Source organism: Agrilus planipennis, unplaced genomic scaffold (assembly GCF_000699045.2).
Source record: "Agrilus planipennis isolate EAB-ADULT unplaced genomic scaffold, Apla_2.0 scaffold48, whole genome shotgun sequence".
In the NCBI taxonomy this organism is placed as follows: domain Eukaryota; kingdom Metazoa; phylum Arthropoda; class Insecta; order Coleoptera; family Buprestidae; genus Agrilus; species Agrilus planipennis.
Genome location: NW_020438937.1, coordinates 1,616,209 through 1,636,013, shown reverse-complemented (window position 1 = coordinate 1,636,013; position 19,805 = coordinate 1,616,209). Strand labels below are relative to the sequence as shown.

Here is a 19,805-nt window from a genome sequence, read left to right as displayed (position 1 = left end):
ACAACATCTTGGATTTCGAAAGTTCCATCATTTAATCCTTTGATACATTGTATTTCACATATTCCAAGGAGAAAATCCTCTCCCACCATTATCTAACCTAAATGGATTAAACGACAACATACTGGATGTCGAAAGTTCGATTCCTTAATCCTTTGATACATCGTATTACACATATTCCAATGAGAAAATCCTCTCCCACCCTTATCTAACCTCAGCAACAACATCTTGGATTTCGAAAGTTCCATCATTTAATCCTTTGATACATCGTATTTCACATATTCCAAGGAGAAAATCCTCTCCCACCATTATCTAACCTAAATGGATTAAACGACAACATCTTGGATTTCGAAAATTCCATCTTCTAATCGTTTGGTACAAAGTACTTTGCATATTCTAACAAGAAAATCCTCTCCCACCATTATCTAGCCTAAAAGGATTAAAAGACAACATACTGGATGTCGAAAGTTCGATCCCTTAATCCTTTGATACATCGTATTACACATATTCCAATGAGAAAATCCTCTCCCACCCTTATCTAACCTCAGCAACAACATCTTGGATTTCGAAAGTTCCATCATTTAATCCTTTGATACATCGTATTTCACATATTCCAAGGAAAAAATCCTCTCCCACCATTATCTAACCTAAATGGATTAAACGACAACATCTTGGATGTCGAAAGTTCCATCATTTAATCCTTTGATGCATAGTATTTCATATATTCCAAGAAGAAAATCCTCCCTCACCATTATCTAATCTAAATGGATTAAACGACAATAATATTAGATGGCGAAAGTTCCATCCTTTCAATCTCTTGGTGCATAGTTTGTATTGTTCATATACCAATAAGGAAGTCCTGTTTCGCCATTATTCTCCTAAACGGATTAAGCAACAACATATTGGATGGCGAAAGTTCCAACCTTTAATCCTTTGGAAAACTAAATTATGAGTAGGATATTATACAACGAACACCAGAGAGCAATATTTGATAGAAAGAACAAACACTTTCAAATAATATCCAAACAGAGATACTGTATCACCATATCCAGTGGATAATTTCAACATTCTTATTAAATTTTTTCAACATTTGACACAATCGGCAAATTCTCTATCCGTGGAACTTGCTTTCTCAGTACTCCTTTCAGATAAATTTATATTGTATACCTAACAGGTGAACTTCATTACGGTAAAAATAATCAAAGGTTTTCTGGCCATTTTGTATATGTATCTACTAGGTACTACATTTTTATTCATACAAAACGCCCTGTATCTTTGCGGTTAGAGGACACCTGCAGAATCACTGACAGGTGTAATTTAATACGTCCACATACTATTTGACAGGACCACAGCCGAACTGCAGCAGTAAAATATCGGCCTTAATAATGGGGACACGAGAAGTCGGTTCTGTTTATATAACAAACTGACGTCGGTCGCTCAGAGTTGCATAATAAATTATATCGTCGGTCCGCGACCATGAGAACGCGGACCATAGGAAGGCAAAAAAAAGATGGTAGAAAACAAATTTCCAGATGGTAATTTATCTCTATCTAGCCCACCTACTACGACCTCTCGATAAGGAGAATCTTTTTATGGGATTAGATTGAGGTATCAATCTATGCCGTGTTTAAAGTAAAATAATCCAAACAAATTGAGTTGAGATCGTCTTTAAACTAACCCACAGCTTTTAATCTTCAGATCTGAAAATGAATACTCACATTTTTCACTAAACGACATGGTCTGCATACTAATATCGATAGTATCGAGAATAATGTCGAAAATATTGCATTTACTACAGTTCAAAAAGAGGAACTAATAAACTGAAGTTTCACATCCAAACTTACTTAAGATGAAATATGGTATAGTAAGTAATCATAGTGACTCAATGCTTTCTTCAGGTAGAAAAGTAATCTTCTAATCTTCTTTTTTTCACCTGAAGGCATCATAGTATGACGAAATCGCGTACACAAAGAGCTTTCTTACCTTTTTTTTACATTCACACAAACAGTCAACAAGTGTGGTGACTGACCTTTACCGTTGTTTCTGATGCATAACAAAATAATTTGTAACTCAACTGCTATGTTATTTCTGTAATAATATAATTCTTCATACCATTTAGCAAAATATTCACATGAAAGTTTTTAGAGCACAAATTATAGTACGTACTCGATTTTCTCTTACATCGCTGGATAAATTTTTCAATTTCAATATTCAGTGTGACACATATCTCCAGAAGCGTCGTGCGTGAAAAATATGTTCCCTCATGATAAGACTAGTTGGATACGCACTTTCATTCCTTCCTATGCTAAGCTAACATTCTTAACTATTTGCGAACAGTAATGGATCTTTATCTGGACCTTATTATTCCTGTTTCTGCCTCCAATATGTCTCTTGCTAGCCCTCCATGTCTCGCAAGGTGTTCTACCTCTTAGCTCTCCATTTCCCCATTGATTTCCAAAATGCCCTGTCTGTTCTCAGACTTTTTCCGATATTTTCTTTTTTTTAACCGTTTTTATTCACGACATTTTCATCATCCGAATTCACACTTAATCAGTGTTTCTAACTTTCGTACAACTGCGTTTACATTTAAAACCAAAAGTGCTAATTCACATTTCGCTGTTTTATATTTCACTTGATTTTATTTTTCTTCCTATTAAATTTAATTAAGGAAATCCTGAAGAAATTCTTTTTAAACGAAAGTTTCAGGTATTTACATAACAATAACAAGAAATACAAAATACAAAATCTAAGTATATTGTATTTTCATTTCCTCTTCTTCATTTCCTTTGAAAGAAAGATGTGTCTGTTGTGACTGGCACGTTTCTGACCTTGTACGAGTCTTTTATTGAGCCAGGATAGTTTTCTCCGTCATAAATTGGACGAATATCTCCCGTTATTTTTGCCATTACAACAAATCAAACGTGTTAAGTGCAAGACGGAGCCTTGGTTTACGTCATCCTTCTCTCGGTTCCACGCCGTCGTAAACCACATTAGTAGGACACAACGCGATCCTGGCGTTAATTACGTCCGAATTAGGAGAGTGTAATGGGGCACTTTTGTTGGATTAGTTCAACCAACCGGGGGTGGCATGACGCGACAAACGATGCTTCGCGTCGCGTCGCTGTCAACGGTGACATTGACGACGTCCGCGGAATTTTTAATGCTCCGGTATAGATTTTTATTAGGAGAGTTAGTAATCCACGATTCCTCTCTCAGCAATGTTGACCCAAATAATTAAAATATGTTCGTTTCTGTAAAGGATGTTTCTATGAAAATTCCTGTAACAATTAATACGTAACTTGAATATCTTTTAAAATAACCAGTCAAATATTTATTTTTTCGTAAATTGTATTGCATTTTAATGAATATTTTTTACATCAAAAAGTACTAAATTAATATTTATAAAAAATCTTTAAAGTCAAACTACTAATTGCATTAAACAATTGACTTGAATCTAAATACATTTTAAAAAAAATTTGTTGAAATAACCAAAATGAAACATATGATGTATATTCAGTGGATTTTCTCTACTACGCCATAAATCCACAAATTTAATATTTTAAGCAGCTGAGAACTTCACTGAGATGAGGCTAGGTTACACTACAATCATTTTAAATGCAGTCGAGAATAGCGGTCGTATGTCTTATCCTTATAATTAGTATTCGTGTGCTCCATAACACGCTAACCTATTTGTATGTTGTAGTATGGGCCAGTATGAACGACTCATAGACATAAGAATGTAGGGATGGATGGATCCTCTCACAGAATATAGTTGGTATTCGTTTAGTGGTGCCTACATTTTATTGGCTGTACGTGTAGCTGATATAGAATCTAAGCCTGTTGCCTTATATTCCGTTCCAATATTCCTATGTCTTTTGAAAGACAGGATGTGTGACGTTTTTCGTACGCTTATATGCACTTAGCTTTTGATTCATCTTTAGGAATGTAGGGCAGAGCATTGAACAACAACCATTTTTCCTTTATTAATTTGAAGTAGTTTGTAGTGGGTAAAAATTCATAAATGAATTTTCAGAATTATTTGTCATATTATCCTTAGGAATTTTCACTTCTAATTTGACTTCAATTTTTTAATGCTTAATTTCGACATACTGAATTATCTCTCAAAAAGGTATTGTTTGCAAAATGAAGTACCTTATTTCCTAAAAACGTCTACAAATGATTTCGTTTACATTATTAACAGTTCGCCTCAGTGTTAGAAAATGTACTTCTTGATGGGTATTGTCGATGAATATACAATTGCCCAGGGTTATGCAGCTCATTTTACTAAAGCAACAGAGATGAATTAATTGTAAGCCCGAGCCCGAATGAAAAGGCTGATTAACAGTCTAAGCGTAGTTTTCTTAATTAACTTGACGATTAGTTCTTTCGAACAATAGTTTATTACTATTGCAATTTCAACACGATGGATTGGAAATTGAAGTTTCAGCCGCCTGTTAAGCCATAGCCATAAAATAAAAGTTTGCATAAGCAAAAATTTCTCTCCTATGACTTACAATAGTAGTTAATCTTGCAGCTTTCGTCGAATGAAAAATTATTCCATTTATTAAAGGCTCTCTCTTTAATGTATTCATTAATCAAGGAGTTGTTGAGTCTCTATATAAGCTTCACGTTCCTGAAGACATTTTTAAATTTAAAACAAAATACATCAAATTGTGTACTGTAATTAATAACACAAATTGGTACAGGTATTTGTGAAGGTATTCAATAATCTTTACTTTTAAACTATTCATGTTCCTGAAAACATTTTTAAATTTAAAACAAAATACATCAAATTGTGTACTGTAATTAATAACACAAATTGGTACAGGTATTTGTGAAGGTATTCAATAATCTTTACTTTTAAACTATTCATTAATTATTTATGTTAATTCTACAAACTTTTACTATACTAGCGTTTTAAGCTAGAACTCCAAACTTTTCCGTGTGTTTAGTCATATTAGACGAAAGAAGAAGGCCTAATAATCCAGCAATCCATATTTTGTAATGAAACATTTTGCATTCGCTTATGAATAGTATATTAATTTAAATGGAAGTAGTAAGTATGTACATATCTTCGTAAAATGCTAACTGTCATGACGAGAAATGAACAGGCCAAGCAAAGCTGTTGCAGTCAGCGACAATTTGGCAATCAGAAATTCCTTTACCGCATTTTGGTATGTTTATCTTTTTAATTAAGCTCTAACCCTCCTGGTTCGTCGTCACGCTTCGATGTTTGAAATATCAATGATATTAATTTTCGGTTGTTCCGGTTTACACAATGTCAACGTTGCGTTGATGGTTCGTTTGTGAATTCGGTTAACTTAATTTTGACTTTCGATTTTCAAAACCACTCCTTTAGAATGATTCGTGAACACAATAACTTTGGAATGTTTACGCCATTTTCGCAAAATTAAATGACTAAAAATTCGCTTGATCAGAAACATATTGTTAGCACACGAGGGCGCGATTGATATATAATTTATAATGACAAGAGCCTGTTTAATTTTAGATGTTCCCTTACAAGACGTCTACTACATTTTCAATTTACAAAATCTTTTTTAAACAGTTTTCATTTAAACTTTCATTGTATGCCGTCGCCGACTACTTATTCGTGTTCAGCGACCGTCAAAACCCAAGAGTAACTAATTTCAATTGATTTTTAATGAATTTAAAACATAACTCCTGGGGACGACGTGTATGATGGTTGTCTTGGGCCCCAGGTACCTCGGAGGTTGTTGCCAACTGCATATTCGTGTTCAGCGTCCTTCAAATCCCGCGAGTAACAAAATTTGTCTTATTTCTATCACTATTGAGCGAGTTGCATATTTTTCTTTTATAACATATTTGCAATGCGCTTATATTTTATGCATTTTCTTATGCATCGATGCATTTTTGAAGATGAACTGATCTTTCATGTACTTATGTTTACAAAGTTTATAGACAGTCTTACGAATCGAATGCAGACAACCGCATCTCATTCCGGTTTACTACACAGAATTCGAAGGTCCAGTGTTTATTTCCTTCTCGACTGGAGAAATTTTTAACATTGTTTCTTCCCTGTTCGGCGGAAGCTTAATAACGTAACAACTGAAAATAGTAGTAGTAAAAGAAGAATGTTCTTAATTAAGGCCGTGATGGACGTGAATTTTAATACGATAGGACGATCACGATAAATTTTCTTATGCCACAACGACGTTTTCGTCTCTTAAAATAGAATTCGTTTGGATAAAATTACGTGGTAATAAGCAATGTTTGACATATGTTCCTATTTATATTAATTAGAGTGCCGATGTGAACGGATGACAAACACAGCAACTCCTGTAATTAAAGTTGAAAGCGCAAAAAGGAATACAGGACGCTGGTCGCGGTCCCTCGATAACTCGTACCGCATGTGACGAGTTGTTGGAGGAGTCGTCGCAGGGAGGATGTGGGTATTTATCATCCTCCTAAGGCTCGCTACGAAAACGTCTACCGACTGTCAAAAGACCGTTTCCACCATGGACTGTCTTTTATTTTTGGCAATTATTAAACGGTCAGACGTTACTATGTCCGTAAGTGAACCGCTCGCCTACAATATCTCGTGATGCTGTGTCAGCTTGGGTTATATTACGTTGCATGAACATATTTCCTTCACAACAGTTTCTTTCTCGTTAATGATATGCACGTAAATGAACAATTGTATATTTTGAAGTGAAACTTCTTAATCGACGGTAGGAAGGAAATTTACTACGGTATAAAACCGAAAAGTGTAACGTTAGGATGAGTCATAGCATAACGCATCACGCGCCATCTTGTTCGCGCAAGATACTAGAACATTATTATTATTATCATCAAAGTGCCTTCGGAGAAAGAGATGAGGGTGGCGGTACCACCCCTACCGCCTACCCCAACTTGATTGAACTCTATAAATTGAGTTTTTGGGTACAAAAAAAAAGTGTTCGAGAAACTCTCGTTAAGTCTCCTTAAGTTTCATCTATCCAAGCTAAGTTATGACTTGTTAAATTAATTTTTTTTCTTCTAAGTGTTAATTGTTAAGTGTTCCTTAAGTTTGTACATAGTTGTTTGGTAAATATACGGTTAAAAACACTGAAAAGTTTTATTAGAGAAAGTGAGCTCTTGTCAACGTTACAAGTACCATTTCCACGAAACACATCTAGTTATAGTGCTTGCGCATATACTCACAGAGACATTTGTATCTAGGGGATGTTTTGCTGGCAAGATAATCCTCTGAGAAGTAACTAAAAAATCTCTAATAAACTGAATAAATGATAAGTAATTCAATTAACTAAAGAATCATTAATTATTATTATATATATCGAGCAGCATATCTAAATGCAATATTAAGGAGTCACTGCACAGGTTGATTCACTACGGTTCCAAGGAACTTGTATGTGCATATAAGTATTTATATTTGTAATTATATTATAAAGTGCCTGCAATAAAAGAAATTTTTTGATCATTTATAAAATATCCATAATTTCACTGGAATTTGCATACTGACAACAAAAACATCAATTGATTTATACGAGTATTTATTAGTTACGCGCATTAACAAATGCAGTAAAGAAACAATCAACTTATGCTGTTATCGTAGTAAATGTTTATTAGCCATTAAACACGGAACATAATAGCGATCAGTTATGTTGTAAAGTGCCTTTTTATTATCCACTTTCTTATCAAAGGAGACATTAAACTGACTAAAGGTTAAATAGTTGTAGGTGGCCTGTCGTTTCTTGAAATCATTTCATGACTTATTATACTGATTAGACGTTTCATAGAAGAATAATTTCACAATTAGTTCAGCTTGTTTATTGTTAATTTAAAAACGTTACAGTGAAAGCTAGAGATCGTATGTTTAAGTTAGTTAGTCACATTTACGAAACGGGGATAGTCCCAGAGGATTATAAACGGAACGTAGTAGTAACATTACCTAAGAAAAGGTGCAAGGGCAAAACATTAGTATGCTTAGATTTGCAGATGATATAGCAGTATTAGCATCTAGCAAGGAGGACCTAAAGATAGCTTTAAATAAAATGGAAGCGGTACTGACAGATCAGTACTGTATGAAAATAAATAAAAGTAAAACTAAAATACTGATATGCAAGGGAAGAAAAAGTAGGGAAAGAGCGAATATAAAGATAGGAGACGAAAAATTAGAAGAAGTGGCTGATTTTAGATACCTAGGAAGTCAGATAAGTGAGGATGGAAGGAGTAGTAGGGATATAAAGCAGAGGATAGCGCAGGGTCGTGTCGCCTTTAATAAAAAGAAGTCACTTCTATGCTCGCGAACGGTTAATTTAGAAATTCGAAAAAGGTTGTTAAAGGTGTATGTTTGGAGCACGGCGTTGTACGGGTGCGAAACATGGACAGTGGGAGCGGCGGAAAAGAAAAGGTTAGAAGCGTTCGAAATGTGGTGTTATAGGCGGATGATGAGGATATCGTGGGTAGAAAAGGTTAGAAATGAAGAGGTATTGGAAAGAATAGGAGAACAGAGGACTCTATGGAAGTCAATAAAAAATAGGCGAGATAGGTTGGTAGGACACCTTCTCAGGCATGAAGGTCTAGTCAGAGACATATTAGAGGCAGAAACAGGAGTTAGGAGGGGTAGAGGTAGACCTAGATTAGATTACTCTTCGCAAATAGTTAAGGATGTGGGCTGTTCTAGTTTTAGGGAAATGCGAAGTTTAGCTCAGAATAGGAAAGAGTGGAGGTACGTGTCCAACCAGTCTTAGGACTGATGACCTTATGATGATGATGACAGTGAAAGCTCACTGAAAATATTTCCGGATTCATTACTTTTAGTTCTGAAAGCGAAACCTAATCTCCCACCTCTCTCAAGGTTAGAAGGAACTTCTTACGTCAATGTGGCGTTTAAAAATGTTTTTTTTCTTTTCTTTATCGTTTGTCAAATTTAATTAATTTAAAGGTTTACCATCGATGAAAAGCACACGATTTCTTTTATGGTGCACACATTTCATCAAGTGCTACGCGTAATTAAAATTTTCTTAACGTTCAACATCCATTACAAATTTGTTATCGAGTTATTACGTCCCCCCCAAGGCATTTTCACCGGAATTAGAGGGATGCTTTTTGAGCGGTTATAAAAGTAAAATATGAACAATGAGAGCAACCACCTCCCGTACGCGTTAGACGTCGTCCTTTCCACCCTGAATAATGAGCAGCTCAACGAAACACTCCCAAACAATTAATCATAAAAGTTATTCTTCGAATTGTGTACCTTCTTCCTGTATGTCCTCGATTTCACCTGAACAGGAGGTGTTTGTCATCTGCGACAATGACAAGTGCCTTTTCTGTATAATTTGACGATTTAACTAACAACTTCAAATATTGTATCAAAAGTAACAAACTTGATAAAGGCCATTGCGATAAAGAATGATGATGCCTCGCCTGGTGCCTCACTCTCGATCAGTACTTTTATTCGAAGTATTCCTGCAGGTACATGTAACATGTCATGCCGAAAAGTCCCACGATGAACTTTTTCAATGTTTTGGAGCTTTCAATGTCTATGTTCGGTGTCCATTTTGCCTTACATGTATACGCGATACTCGCAAAATGCTCGACTTTTATTTACGCAAAAATTTCACTGAAATGTATTCTTAAGGTGCGCTTTCTTGTGTGGAACGACAACACTGTTTTTTTATGGACTTTTCGGATAAATGGGACATGTGCAAGACTTGTAAAGGATTTAAAATATTAACCAAATATGTCAGTTGAGTTAGATTGTAAATTAAAAAGGATAAATCATGCTGGCAATTTGTACAAAAGTGTTTGCCGTGTGCGTAATATATACATGGGTAGACGATAGTGGTTCCAACGTTCCAAGATCGATATGTCAAGATGTAGGGAATGTAGGCCATTTAACCTTAATGTAATAAACCTACTTTTTTTCAATTTAGGCCTTTTGCCCATAACCTTTTGTTCTTATTTCATACGTAATTGATTTTCTTCTCGTTCTCTTTTATACCCTCCTGTGAGTTCTTTTAAATGGTAATAGAGTAAATAAATATTCTTATTTCGGGAATACTGCACGATATTACATATTAGATTCCCTTTGACGAAAAAATACTATTAGAAGTTTTATTATTTTCTGTTCCTTTTTCATAAGGGAGAGTTAAAAAATACTTTTCTTATTATTAGGAGGATTTGAAATGAAGCATAAATATTAACAAACATTTATATTTTTTAGAGCACGTATATTTTGTTGGAGAAATAAAAGTTAAAGATTATGTTTTTGTTTTATATATTCTTTAGACAATTAGTATATAAAAATAATCCCAAATTATTTACAATATAAACGACATTTTGTATCGATAATATATAAGTTCGTTGTTTTGACAACAATTAGTATGTTTCGTTTGTGATCATTGAATGCTATTGCGATCCAATATAATTGAAGAATTTTGTTTGGTTTGAGGAAATTAATGCTGATTTTATTTCGGGGAATACGATCGACAAGTAGTTAAAACAAATGGCTACATCACGAAATGTTCAAGATATAAGTCAATAAAACGGAATCGATAAAATATAATTAGGTTGTTTGTTCCATTTCCTACAGAGGGTAATTTTAAATGTCTTGCTGACAGTAAAAAAGGAGCATTTGTTGTTGTATTTGCGGTTTTAGTAGCTATCTCTGAAATTACTGATATCGTATCTATAATATAAGAATGTTCATGACTGTAATAAACTACTAAAGGAAAAATGAATGGGGTTATTTTACTGATCCATTTTAATTTCTGTCGAAGAAAATTGTAGTAAATAATTAATAGATCATAAATTCCATAAATGTGTAATGTATCTCGACAAGGGAAGTTTGTGCATTCGGTAATGAATAAATTATATCTCGATCGAAAAGTTGTGGAATCGCTGATGAATAATGTATTCACTTTTTCACTTACATTTAATAATTTATTAAGGGTTTTATACAATATACTGGAGAAGCAGTGAATCAGGCGATTTACCTATGAGATTGTCATGATTAATTCTAAGGTTTTCCTTACTTGTTACTCATATATGTCTATTTATTGTCTACTAAAAGGAAATCTAATTTTTTTAATATTTGCTCATCAGTCATTTAGGTAATGATTTTTACTAAAAATAAGACCCTCTATGCGAAAACATTAAAGTTACCTATACAGTGTGTAACAGAAATGAGTGCCAAGCTTTGGAGGGTGCAAGCTAGATGCAAAAATAATGTACTGTTTTGTGGATTATTTTCTTTGGAATTGAGGATTTCGTTGCTACAGCGGCGATATGGTTCAAACCCGCCAATAGGTATCATGTCAAATTGTGCTACATAACTGACCAACTCTAATGATTGATGCTGTATTGTTGAATTAGTTTATTAAACTACACATCGATTGCCTTAGACGAGGTTTAAACGTGTAAAGAGTAAACGGCAACTACTACTGTAGGTTGACAGTTAACATAAACACTTTGAATTACACTTAATCCAATCTAACAAACTACATGAGAAAAAATGAAGATAATTACTAGCTGATTGAGTGCAGCGTTGCGGGCCGTATTTCTCTACCAGGGCCGGAATACCTGGACTTTCAGCCACGTTTTTCTCGAAAACGGTGAACATTCGGACATACAAACATTTAGTTAATTTTCATATTTTATAGTGCTCTATCACCTCCTACAAGCTTGGCACTTATCTCTATTACATCTTGTATATTTCTTCAAAAAATAAAACTCACCATACACGGTGATTTGAGCTGGTGATGCCATCCTCTTGGCAGCAATATTTTCCGCGACGCAGGTGTAATTTCCAGTGTCTTGAGGTCGTGCTTGACCAATTAAGAGGTGGCCTTCGCTGGACACTAAAACATCAGTGTCTGACATTAGAGGTTGTCCTCCTCGTAACCAATACACTCTGGGAGGAGGCAATCCGGCCGGTGGAACACACCGTAGTTCCATCTGGTGGCCTATTTCTACCCTTGATGACATTGGGCTCACTTCAAACTGCTTTTTTAAATCTGAAAAGAACGGAGACAATATTATAGAATTTGGAATTTTAATTACTTATTTAAAAAAATATTTATATTTAGAATGAATACCTAAAAGTTAAAGCAGAATATAACCGTGCCAACAAATGCCCGAAATTCCACAAACTAATTCTAATTCTTAAAGCTTTTTTAAACATTATTTGTATAGTTTTGGAACATGGTGTTTTTAGTTTTATTAGAGAACTAATAGGAAATGTAAAAATCAATTTCGTATAATGATCATAAAGTTATTGGATGTGTTCATTTTCATTAATGAAAAATTGAATAATTAATACAATTGTATCCCTTTCGTTTTTTTGAAACCTTTTTCGGCATGTGTGGTCCTGGTATTTTTTATTACAGGTTGTTTCTAAAAGAGAGTTTCTAACAGGCAAAGACGTCTCTTAACTATGCCCTGTAAAATTATTTTTCCCTTAAGAATGCAAATGGGCCGTTTGATCTTTCCAACAAAATTTCAATCTGGTACCAACGAACTGAATGGCGGCCACAAAACTCAAATGTAACGACCTATAAACTTACAGTAAAATGTTTATCGACCAGATGGATATCTCCACTCTTATTATCGAATTTTATGTAACATTCCTTCTGTTCGAACGATTTAGATTTATGTTTACAACCGCCTTGGGCATAAGTAACCAAAACTAATCTTAATGTCTCAACGATTGTCCTATTTCTTTCTCCCACTTTATAACCTCTTTAATCGTAAATACGTTTTCGCTGGTTTGTTACAGAATTAAAAGACAAAATTATAGCAAACACAACGTTTAAAGTTTAGGATAAGTAAAACAACGATTATCAAAGGTATATGTTTGGAGCATGACTCTGTGTGGATGTGGCATTTTGGGTTTTAATAAGAAATAGACAAGATAGTTTGGTAAAACACCTTCTCAAAGACATGGTCAAGTCGTTGTAAAAATTAGAAAGTCTATACTATTTAAGTCATCATAAGGTCGTCAGTCTTAAGATTGGTTGGACAGGCACTTCCACTTTTTCCTATCCTGAGCTAAAATCATCGCTACCCCTCTTTCCCCTTCCAATAAGTCTCCAGTTAGCCCTTCGTACCTAATAATGTGTCCTACCTATCTCTCTCGCCTATTTTTTATTGACTTCCATAGCGTTCTCTGTTTCCTTACTCTTTCTAACACCTCTTCATTTCTAACCTTCTCTATCCACGGTATCCTCATTATTCGCCTGTAACAACACATTTCTAAAGTCTCTATCTTTTTTCTGCCGCGACCACTGTTCGCGTTTCGCACCCGTTCTAGACATAAACCTTTGACAATCTTTTTTTGAATTTCTTAATTAACCATTCGCGGGCATGTTAGTGATTTCTATTTGTTAAAGGCGACTATACCCTGTGCTATCATCTATTTAATTAATAATAAAATAACTGTGACGATAATTTTTCATTTTGTTCTTTTATATGTGTGCGTAACTGTCAAAAAGGCTGTGAATGAGAAACCAAGAAAGTGTGTCGTTTCATCTATTTTTTACACTTTAATTCAGTAACAAAGGATGTTTTCTTGGGAAAAAAGCTCACAATTAAGAGAGCCCGTATAAGCGGATCTTTTTTTATGCGCTGCCTAGCAGAAGCCTCAAAGACGGCTCCCTTGGAAGGTCAGTAGACATCCGCTTTAACAACCCCTAATTAACTACAAAGCATCTGGGCTTAATTTTTCATTGAGGTCTTATTCCCATTCCCCAGGGTCGGATGAGTAAACAGCGGTAACAAGAGGGGTTTCGAGACACCCAGACAATGAAAAGCAAATAAAAAAAAAAAAGAAGATTAGAGCCTTCTACGGAAGGAAATCAAGTAGAAGTGTTGAAACTGAAAATAGCACTTGTTTTACAACCCGTATTGCATGCTGCAACGTGAAAAAAAGTTTATACAGTGGATTTCACTTATTACGACCTTGGTTATAGCGACCATTGTACTATAGCGATGTCATTTGTAAGTCCCTTAAATTTAAAGCATACTTTAGTATAAAATTCATGTAGCTATAGCGACTTCGGATGTAACACCGAGTTCGGGTGTAGCGACTGTTTTTAAGGAATCATTTGTAGCAAATCCCTAGTAATCCCATGCAGATATAGCGACCGGAGTCGGCCGCTAAAGACACAAAGAACTTTCTTATCTTTTGTTTATATTCACACAAATAGTCAACAAGTGTGGTGACCTTTACCGTTGTTTCTGGGTAGCAACTGTGTTTAGTAAACTTTTGAATAAGTGTGACTTCCAGATGTACATTTACTGTTAAAAATTGTTTCAAAATTGAAAAACAGTGTGTGTCTGTATCTTCTTTAATTTTGCCTGTAACGACTTCTGAATATAACGACGAAATTACAGTGGTCCCTTGGTTGTCGTTATACTCGAAATCCACTGTATTTACGTAATTTTAATTTTCTTGCTTTCTTCAGGGTACTAAGTTGCAAAATACCTTGAAAAAACCTTCCAATAAAAGACGGAACTGTAGTATTAGTTACTGTAAATAATATACATTTTGGCTTTTGATTACACAGCCATATAAAAAAAAATTAGGCCAGGGGTCAAAATATGAACATAACCTCAAAAAACACTACAAAAACCGGGATTGGGCTATGAATACCATATGTTTTTGGGGTCGCTGAATCCAAATTCGTATACAGTATACATAATCAGACCTCTAGGCTGATTTTTTTTATGTTCTTAGTAATAAGTTGAAGTTTTCTCTACTTTTCCGAGATTTTCTTTCAAATTCAAACTTAATCTTAATGATCCTGTCAAATAAGCCGTAGCCGTTGATCGACCTACCAATAAAAATATTTATACCGAAGATCTGAATATGACCAGAAGCAATTCAATAGGGAAAGTTCAAAGATAGTAATACTGAACGATCGTGTAATTCCGGATTATCGGTCGACACGGTTATAACGTCCAGAAACGTTAATATTGACCTTCGGCTTTAGTCGCAACTCCAAGAGAGCGAAACTCCAGCTGAATGCAATACAGCAGGATAATTAGTATGCGAAATGTGTGAGCGTGTAGGGATGATGCCCCGACGATACACAAATGTATCGGGAATGTTTTAAGCATACTGAGGGACAGATGAGATAATAGTCGGATGATGCATTCAAATTATGCCTTCTAGATGGATTAGAGAAGGGTGCGTAGATGTATGTATGTATAAAGCATACAGTGGCAGAAAATATTGCTGGTACATGTATAATTTTTTAAAAAGTGTGGAATATAATCGCTGAAATTTATTTTTTGAAAATGTAAGTCAGTTTATTCAAGCTACTCTTTTTCTATTATTTCATCCGTATTTATATAAACTCTTCATATAATTTTTGAATTATTTTAGTTAGGGTTGTTTTCGTTATTTCGTTTATTTCGTCAGTTTTTCTATCGTTTCTATCATTTCCTCAATCATTTTCAATTTTATTACATCCGTTTTCGTTCTTTCTCATTGCCGAATTCTCTATCCAATCCTGTTAAAGATTTTATTTATTGTTAACATTTTCTTATCCTTTTTCTTTTTAACATCTTCTAGTGTATCTTTGAACGAATCCTCTTTCTAAACCTTGTCATTCTTTCAAATTCCGCTGTTATGGTCTCTTTTTTATTTGCAAAATACATTTTTGTCTTTCTGAAGCTTATGTTGTACAATCTCCCTGTATTAATTAATACATATTGACTGAACTTATGATCCTCCTTGATCTTTTTGACCTGTTTTGTATGGGAGAATTGCTGAAGACGGTGGCCATCTAATTCTTTTTTGTACTTTTTGGTATAGTGAAGCAAAAATAGTCTTGGTTTTGAAGTCTTTATTTTGTCTTGTTACGACGTACTGTTAAACAGCAAGACCAAACCTATGACTATATTAATCTTGTTTTGGTCTTGTATTTACTTATCACTTGGTGTTTTTTTTTATTTTTATTATATTTAAAAAGCTCAGCCGGTGAAAATTTCATAATAGGAGACTTTTTTTATTGTGTGGAATCAAGTTTTTCAGAAGAATAATCACAGAGCAACTAATGTTGGCGAAGTTCTTTAGACAATACGCGTACTCCACTCTTCAAAATCATCTAAATGATTATAAAGTACAATAGAGAACAAAGAGAATGAAGTGGTTCACTCCACTTACCCTCTGTCTCTCTCTCTCTCTCTCTCTAAACTACATATCCGGGATATTAAAACAAAATTACAGAACATTAATTCAAGATAGCGACCGAAAACACATCATACACACATACATATATGTTCCGATGTACATAAACGTTCGTATGTACATAAATCAATAAAGCTGACAATGGTACACTTATGCACTTGAAGCACTCACAACAGTCGGTGAAGTTCTTAATGTAGTCACCAAAGCATTCGGTCGGCAATTTCTATCGGCAAAATGAAAAATTTAGCGTAGAAACGAAACGAATATTGCCGTTCGTAGTACATAAGTTAGACGATGGTTTTGCTTTTATGGTTTAATATAGGCCCGACGCAAATGGCTTTCGCAGACTTTTAAAATCCTCCAGTGCAATGCTCCGTATATTAGAAGTGCTCTCTTTTATGGCCTTTTATCTGCCAGTAGTTATGCCACGTCATATGAAAGGTTCCTTTACAACCTGACATTAACAACTATCATTTGTCGATATAGCGATATAGGTATTCCTTACTGCATGTACAACAGTACAGATACAGGCAATATACAACACATAATTATACCTCTCCTGTCTGCTCATATCATATTTATTCAAGATGAGATAAATTTACTTTAAAATAGCACAACTAAACGACAACGGTCTGTCATGGCCCACGAAAAAATAGAAAATGTACTAAAAGATGCATTTGCAGACAAATATTCGTAGCGCAAAAGTTATGGGCAGGTATTCACGTTGACAAACGTGGTGGCAGACGTAAAAAGGGGCCAACTGATTGTGGGTGTGGACATGGACATACGGAAATTTTAAAAAACTTTTGGGTGTTTCCACAAGCTACTAATGCCGAAGGGTAAAGCGCTAGACCCGCTTCAGTCTCTTCTTTCTTTTTATTCGTGAGAGTGGGTGAGTGGTGGCTGGGGTGAGACATATGAGACGGACGAAATGAAGGTGCAAAGATTATATTATCTATCGAATATTATTATCTCTGCATTTGGCTAAGTGATCCAAGAAAACCACAGAAAATCATAGACCAGGGCGGAATCGAAGCAGTGTCCTCCCGAATGCTAAGCAATGATCTAAAACTCTAGGCCATGTCGCTGGGTTTCCCAGAACTGGTCAAAGCTCTCATTAAACAACTCCAAACCTTAAGCTCAAAGTACTTACTAAAAGAAAGTGATGTAGTGCTTAACACTTTGAAGTCCATTGAATTACAAATTGCGAAGCACATTCATAAAGTAATTCGTTTACCGAGACCTAAATACTTAATAATGAAAGGGTTTGAATTACAGTGCTTTCAAGCTCTAAAAGAACTGAAAGCACATTTTCAAGCACAATGCACTAAAGTTCTGCCCAAAAGGCACACATTCCATTTGTAGTATAGTAATTTCGATGCGCAATCTATAATTTTTAAGATGCAAACGAATTTTCTAATACAAGATTACAAATCACATTTAATGTTATAGATTGAAATCGACAAATCAATATGTACGTATTATAAGGAAAAGTGAGGAAAATTTTATACACAGTTCAAATTACTTTTCAATCTAATAGAATTGCTCATTACTTTATTATGATGGAATGTTTTAATCAAGGGTAACTCAACAAAGATTTTGCATCTTTACTGACCCCTAGACGACTTTGCTTATAATAGTTACTTCTTATTTGTTTATTCCTTCAGAGTTAAGTAATCGTCTTCCTGTTGTATAAATCGATTGTGAAAATACAGAGTAAAAGCCCCTTATGAGCATGCTCTTTCCCCTATAAACGAACGTAATGTATAATGCAGAGAAAATAGTCCTTCATAACTTAGACATTAATATGGAACCCCGTCGACTATGTTTAATGTTGCAATTAAATCTTGAACTTTGCCAGTCGTATTTTTAATTTTATGGTTAAGTTTTGGAGCTCCCCTTCGTTTCGTAATTTTATGAGCCACACCAATAATAAAAATGTGAGTTACTGACCCTCGACCGTCGATAAAACTTTAATTATCGACGATAATTTTAAATTCTATTGGTGCATTATCGTTGTCTTCTCGTTGAAAAATGATTGCCCTCCTGTTTATAATATTTACTGCACTTAAATTACGTTCTTGCTATATATGTACACCAGTAATTAAAATAAAAATGTACCACAATGTAAATGGTAAATTTAGTTAGTGGATTAAATTGCAATTATAAATAAACCTCATCAATACGATATAACAGAAAGTGTACGAATTGCGATTTTCTGTAGTAACGGATTATTATCGAAAACCGGTTATGTGGTTGTAGGTTGACCGGTTAGTTTCTGCAACAAAAGCAACCTCTGAGTTAGATAAATAACTGTTAATTAATAACTGGTTATTGCAATAGAAGGTTATTAAATAATATTAATGTAGATTGTTGTACACTGTTTACTATTTTGACAAGAACCTATAGGTCCCACCACACTGTGGTTTTGTTGAATATGTTATTGTTTTTGAATTGCGTTATTTTCACGTTCCGGCAATACATTAATACCCACCCTTGTCGGATCCGCAGCCCCGTTTCGTAAAGAAAACCCACTATTGTTTATTGCTTAAACTTGATGGAAAAATTAAAAAATTGAAAGGAATAGTCACCCCTAATACATAATTTTATATGAGCGGACACGTGTTTCGCCCACTTCACACGTGTGGGTAACTAGGGGTGAGTATTCCTTTTAATTTTTTAATTAATATTTACCACAGTCTCTTCCTTCTATTTTGATGGAAAAAATTCAACGAAAGTAACCGGTTATTAGTAATCACGTTAACCAGTTATTTAAAAATACCGGTTAATAAAACACCGGGTATTATATAAAAATAGGCAATTTTTTCACAATTTTTTACGCTTTAAAAGAATACTGCTACTGTAGCTTCTGTAAATGTGTTTTTTTGTCATTACAAATCAATTTCATTTATAATGCTATTAAAAAAAATGAGTAATACCTACAACAAAAGTATTAAGTATTGCATTAGACATTTCTGGCTGATAATGCGTCCGTGTCACGTGATAATGCACCGAAGCAATTTGTAAGTGTCGCTCGTGTCAGTAACGGCACCTTTCGAATTAATTTCAAATTCCGCGTCTCACGCAAAAGTCATAATATGTTAAAAGGATCAAGCAAACAAAAGGATAAATAATGTATGCGTTCAGTATCTATGATATACCGTGTCGACCATCTGCCGTGCTTCGGTCCCGTTCAATTTCTTGATACATATCTACGAAATTTAATAATAAATGTTCCTCTTCGATTATCTGTTATTGAATATGTAAATGTAACCAACTTCGAAACGGGCCTTATCTTGGTTAGTTTACTTTCTTTAAAATTAAAAGTCACCTAAGATGGGACGACGTAGGTGGCGAAAGTAGGTTGTGTTTTACCAAAGCAATATTGTTACATGATGAAGATAAAAAGTACATAAGTAATTCATTAATTGAAACAGTTACTTATTAAATCTGAGGTAGTTACCGTTCAATTTAAAAATAAATTATACCGAAAGAGTACAGATTCAAAAACACAGATACAAATTTTTTTTTGAAATTATGCTTCTCATGGGAAATTGCGAGGCTACGTTAGTGTACATTGAGTTAAGTAAAGTTGTAAGTAAAAGCAAAAAAACTACAGAACGAAGTGGCT

At 34.5% G+C, this 19,805-nt stretch overlaps 1 protein-coding gene and 1 long non-coding RNA gene across 2 annotated transcripts in view; one reads left to right on the top strand and one right to left on the bottom strand.

Annotated features, from left to right (window-relative positions):
* Positions 1-19,805, bottom strand: part of LOC108732543 (netrin receptor unc-5-like) — a 232,577-nt gene that overhangs the window by 14,438 nt on the left and 198,334 nt on the right. The window contains exon 4 of the mRNA XM_018463415.1: positions 11,718-11,996. Coding sequence (XP_018318917.1) covers positions 11,718-11,996 — 279 coding nt within the window. The remainder of the gene's footprint in view (positions 1-11,717; positions 11,997-19,805) is intronic.
* LOC108732545 overlaps positions 1-19,805 on the top strand; it is a 92,579-nt gene that overhangs the window by 1,949 nt on the left and 70,825 nt on the right. The window lies entirely within an intron of this gene.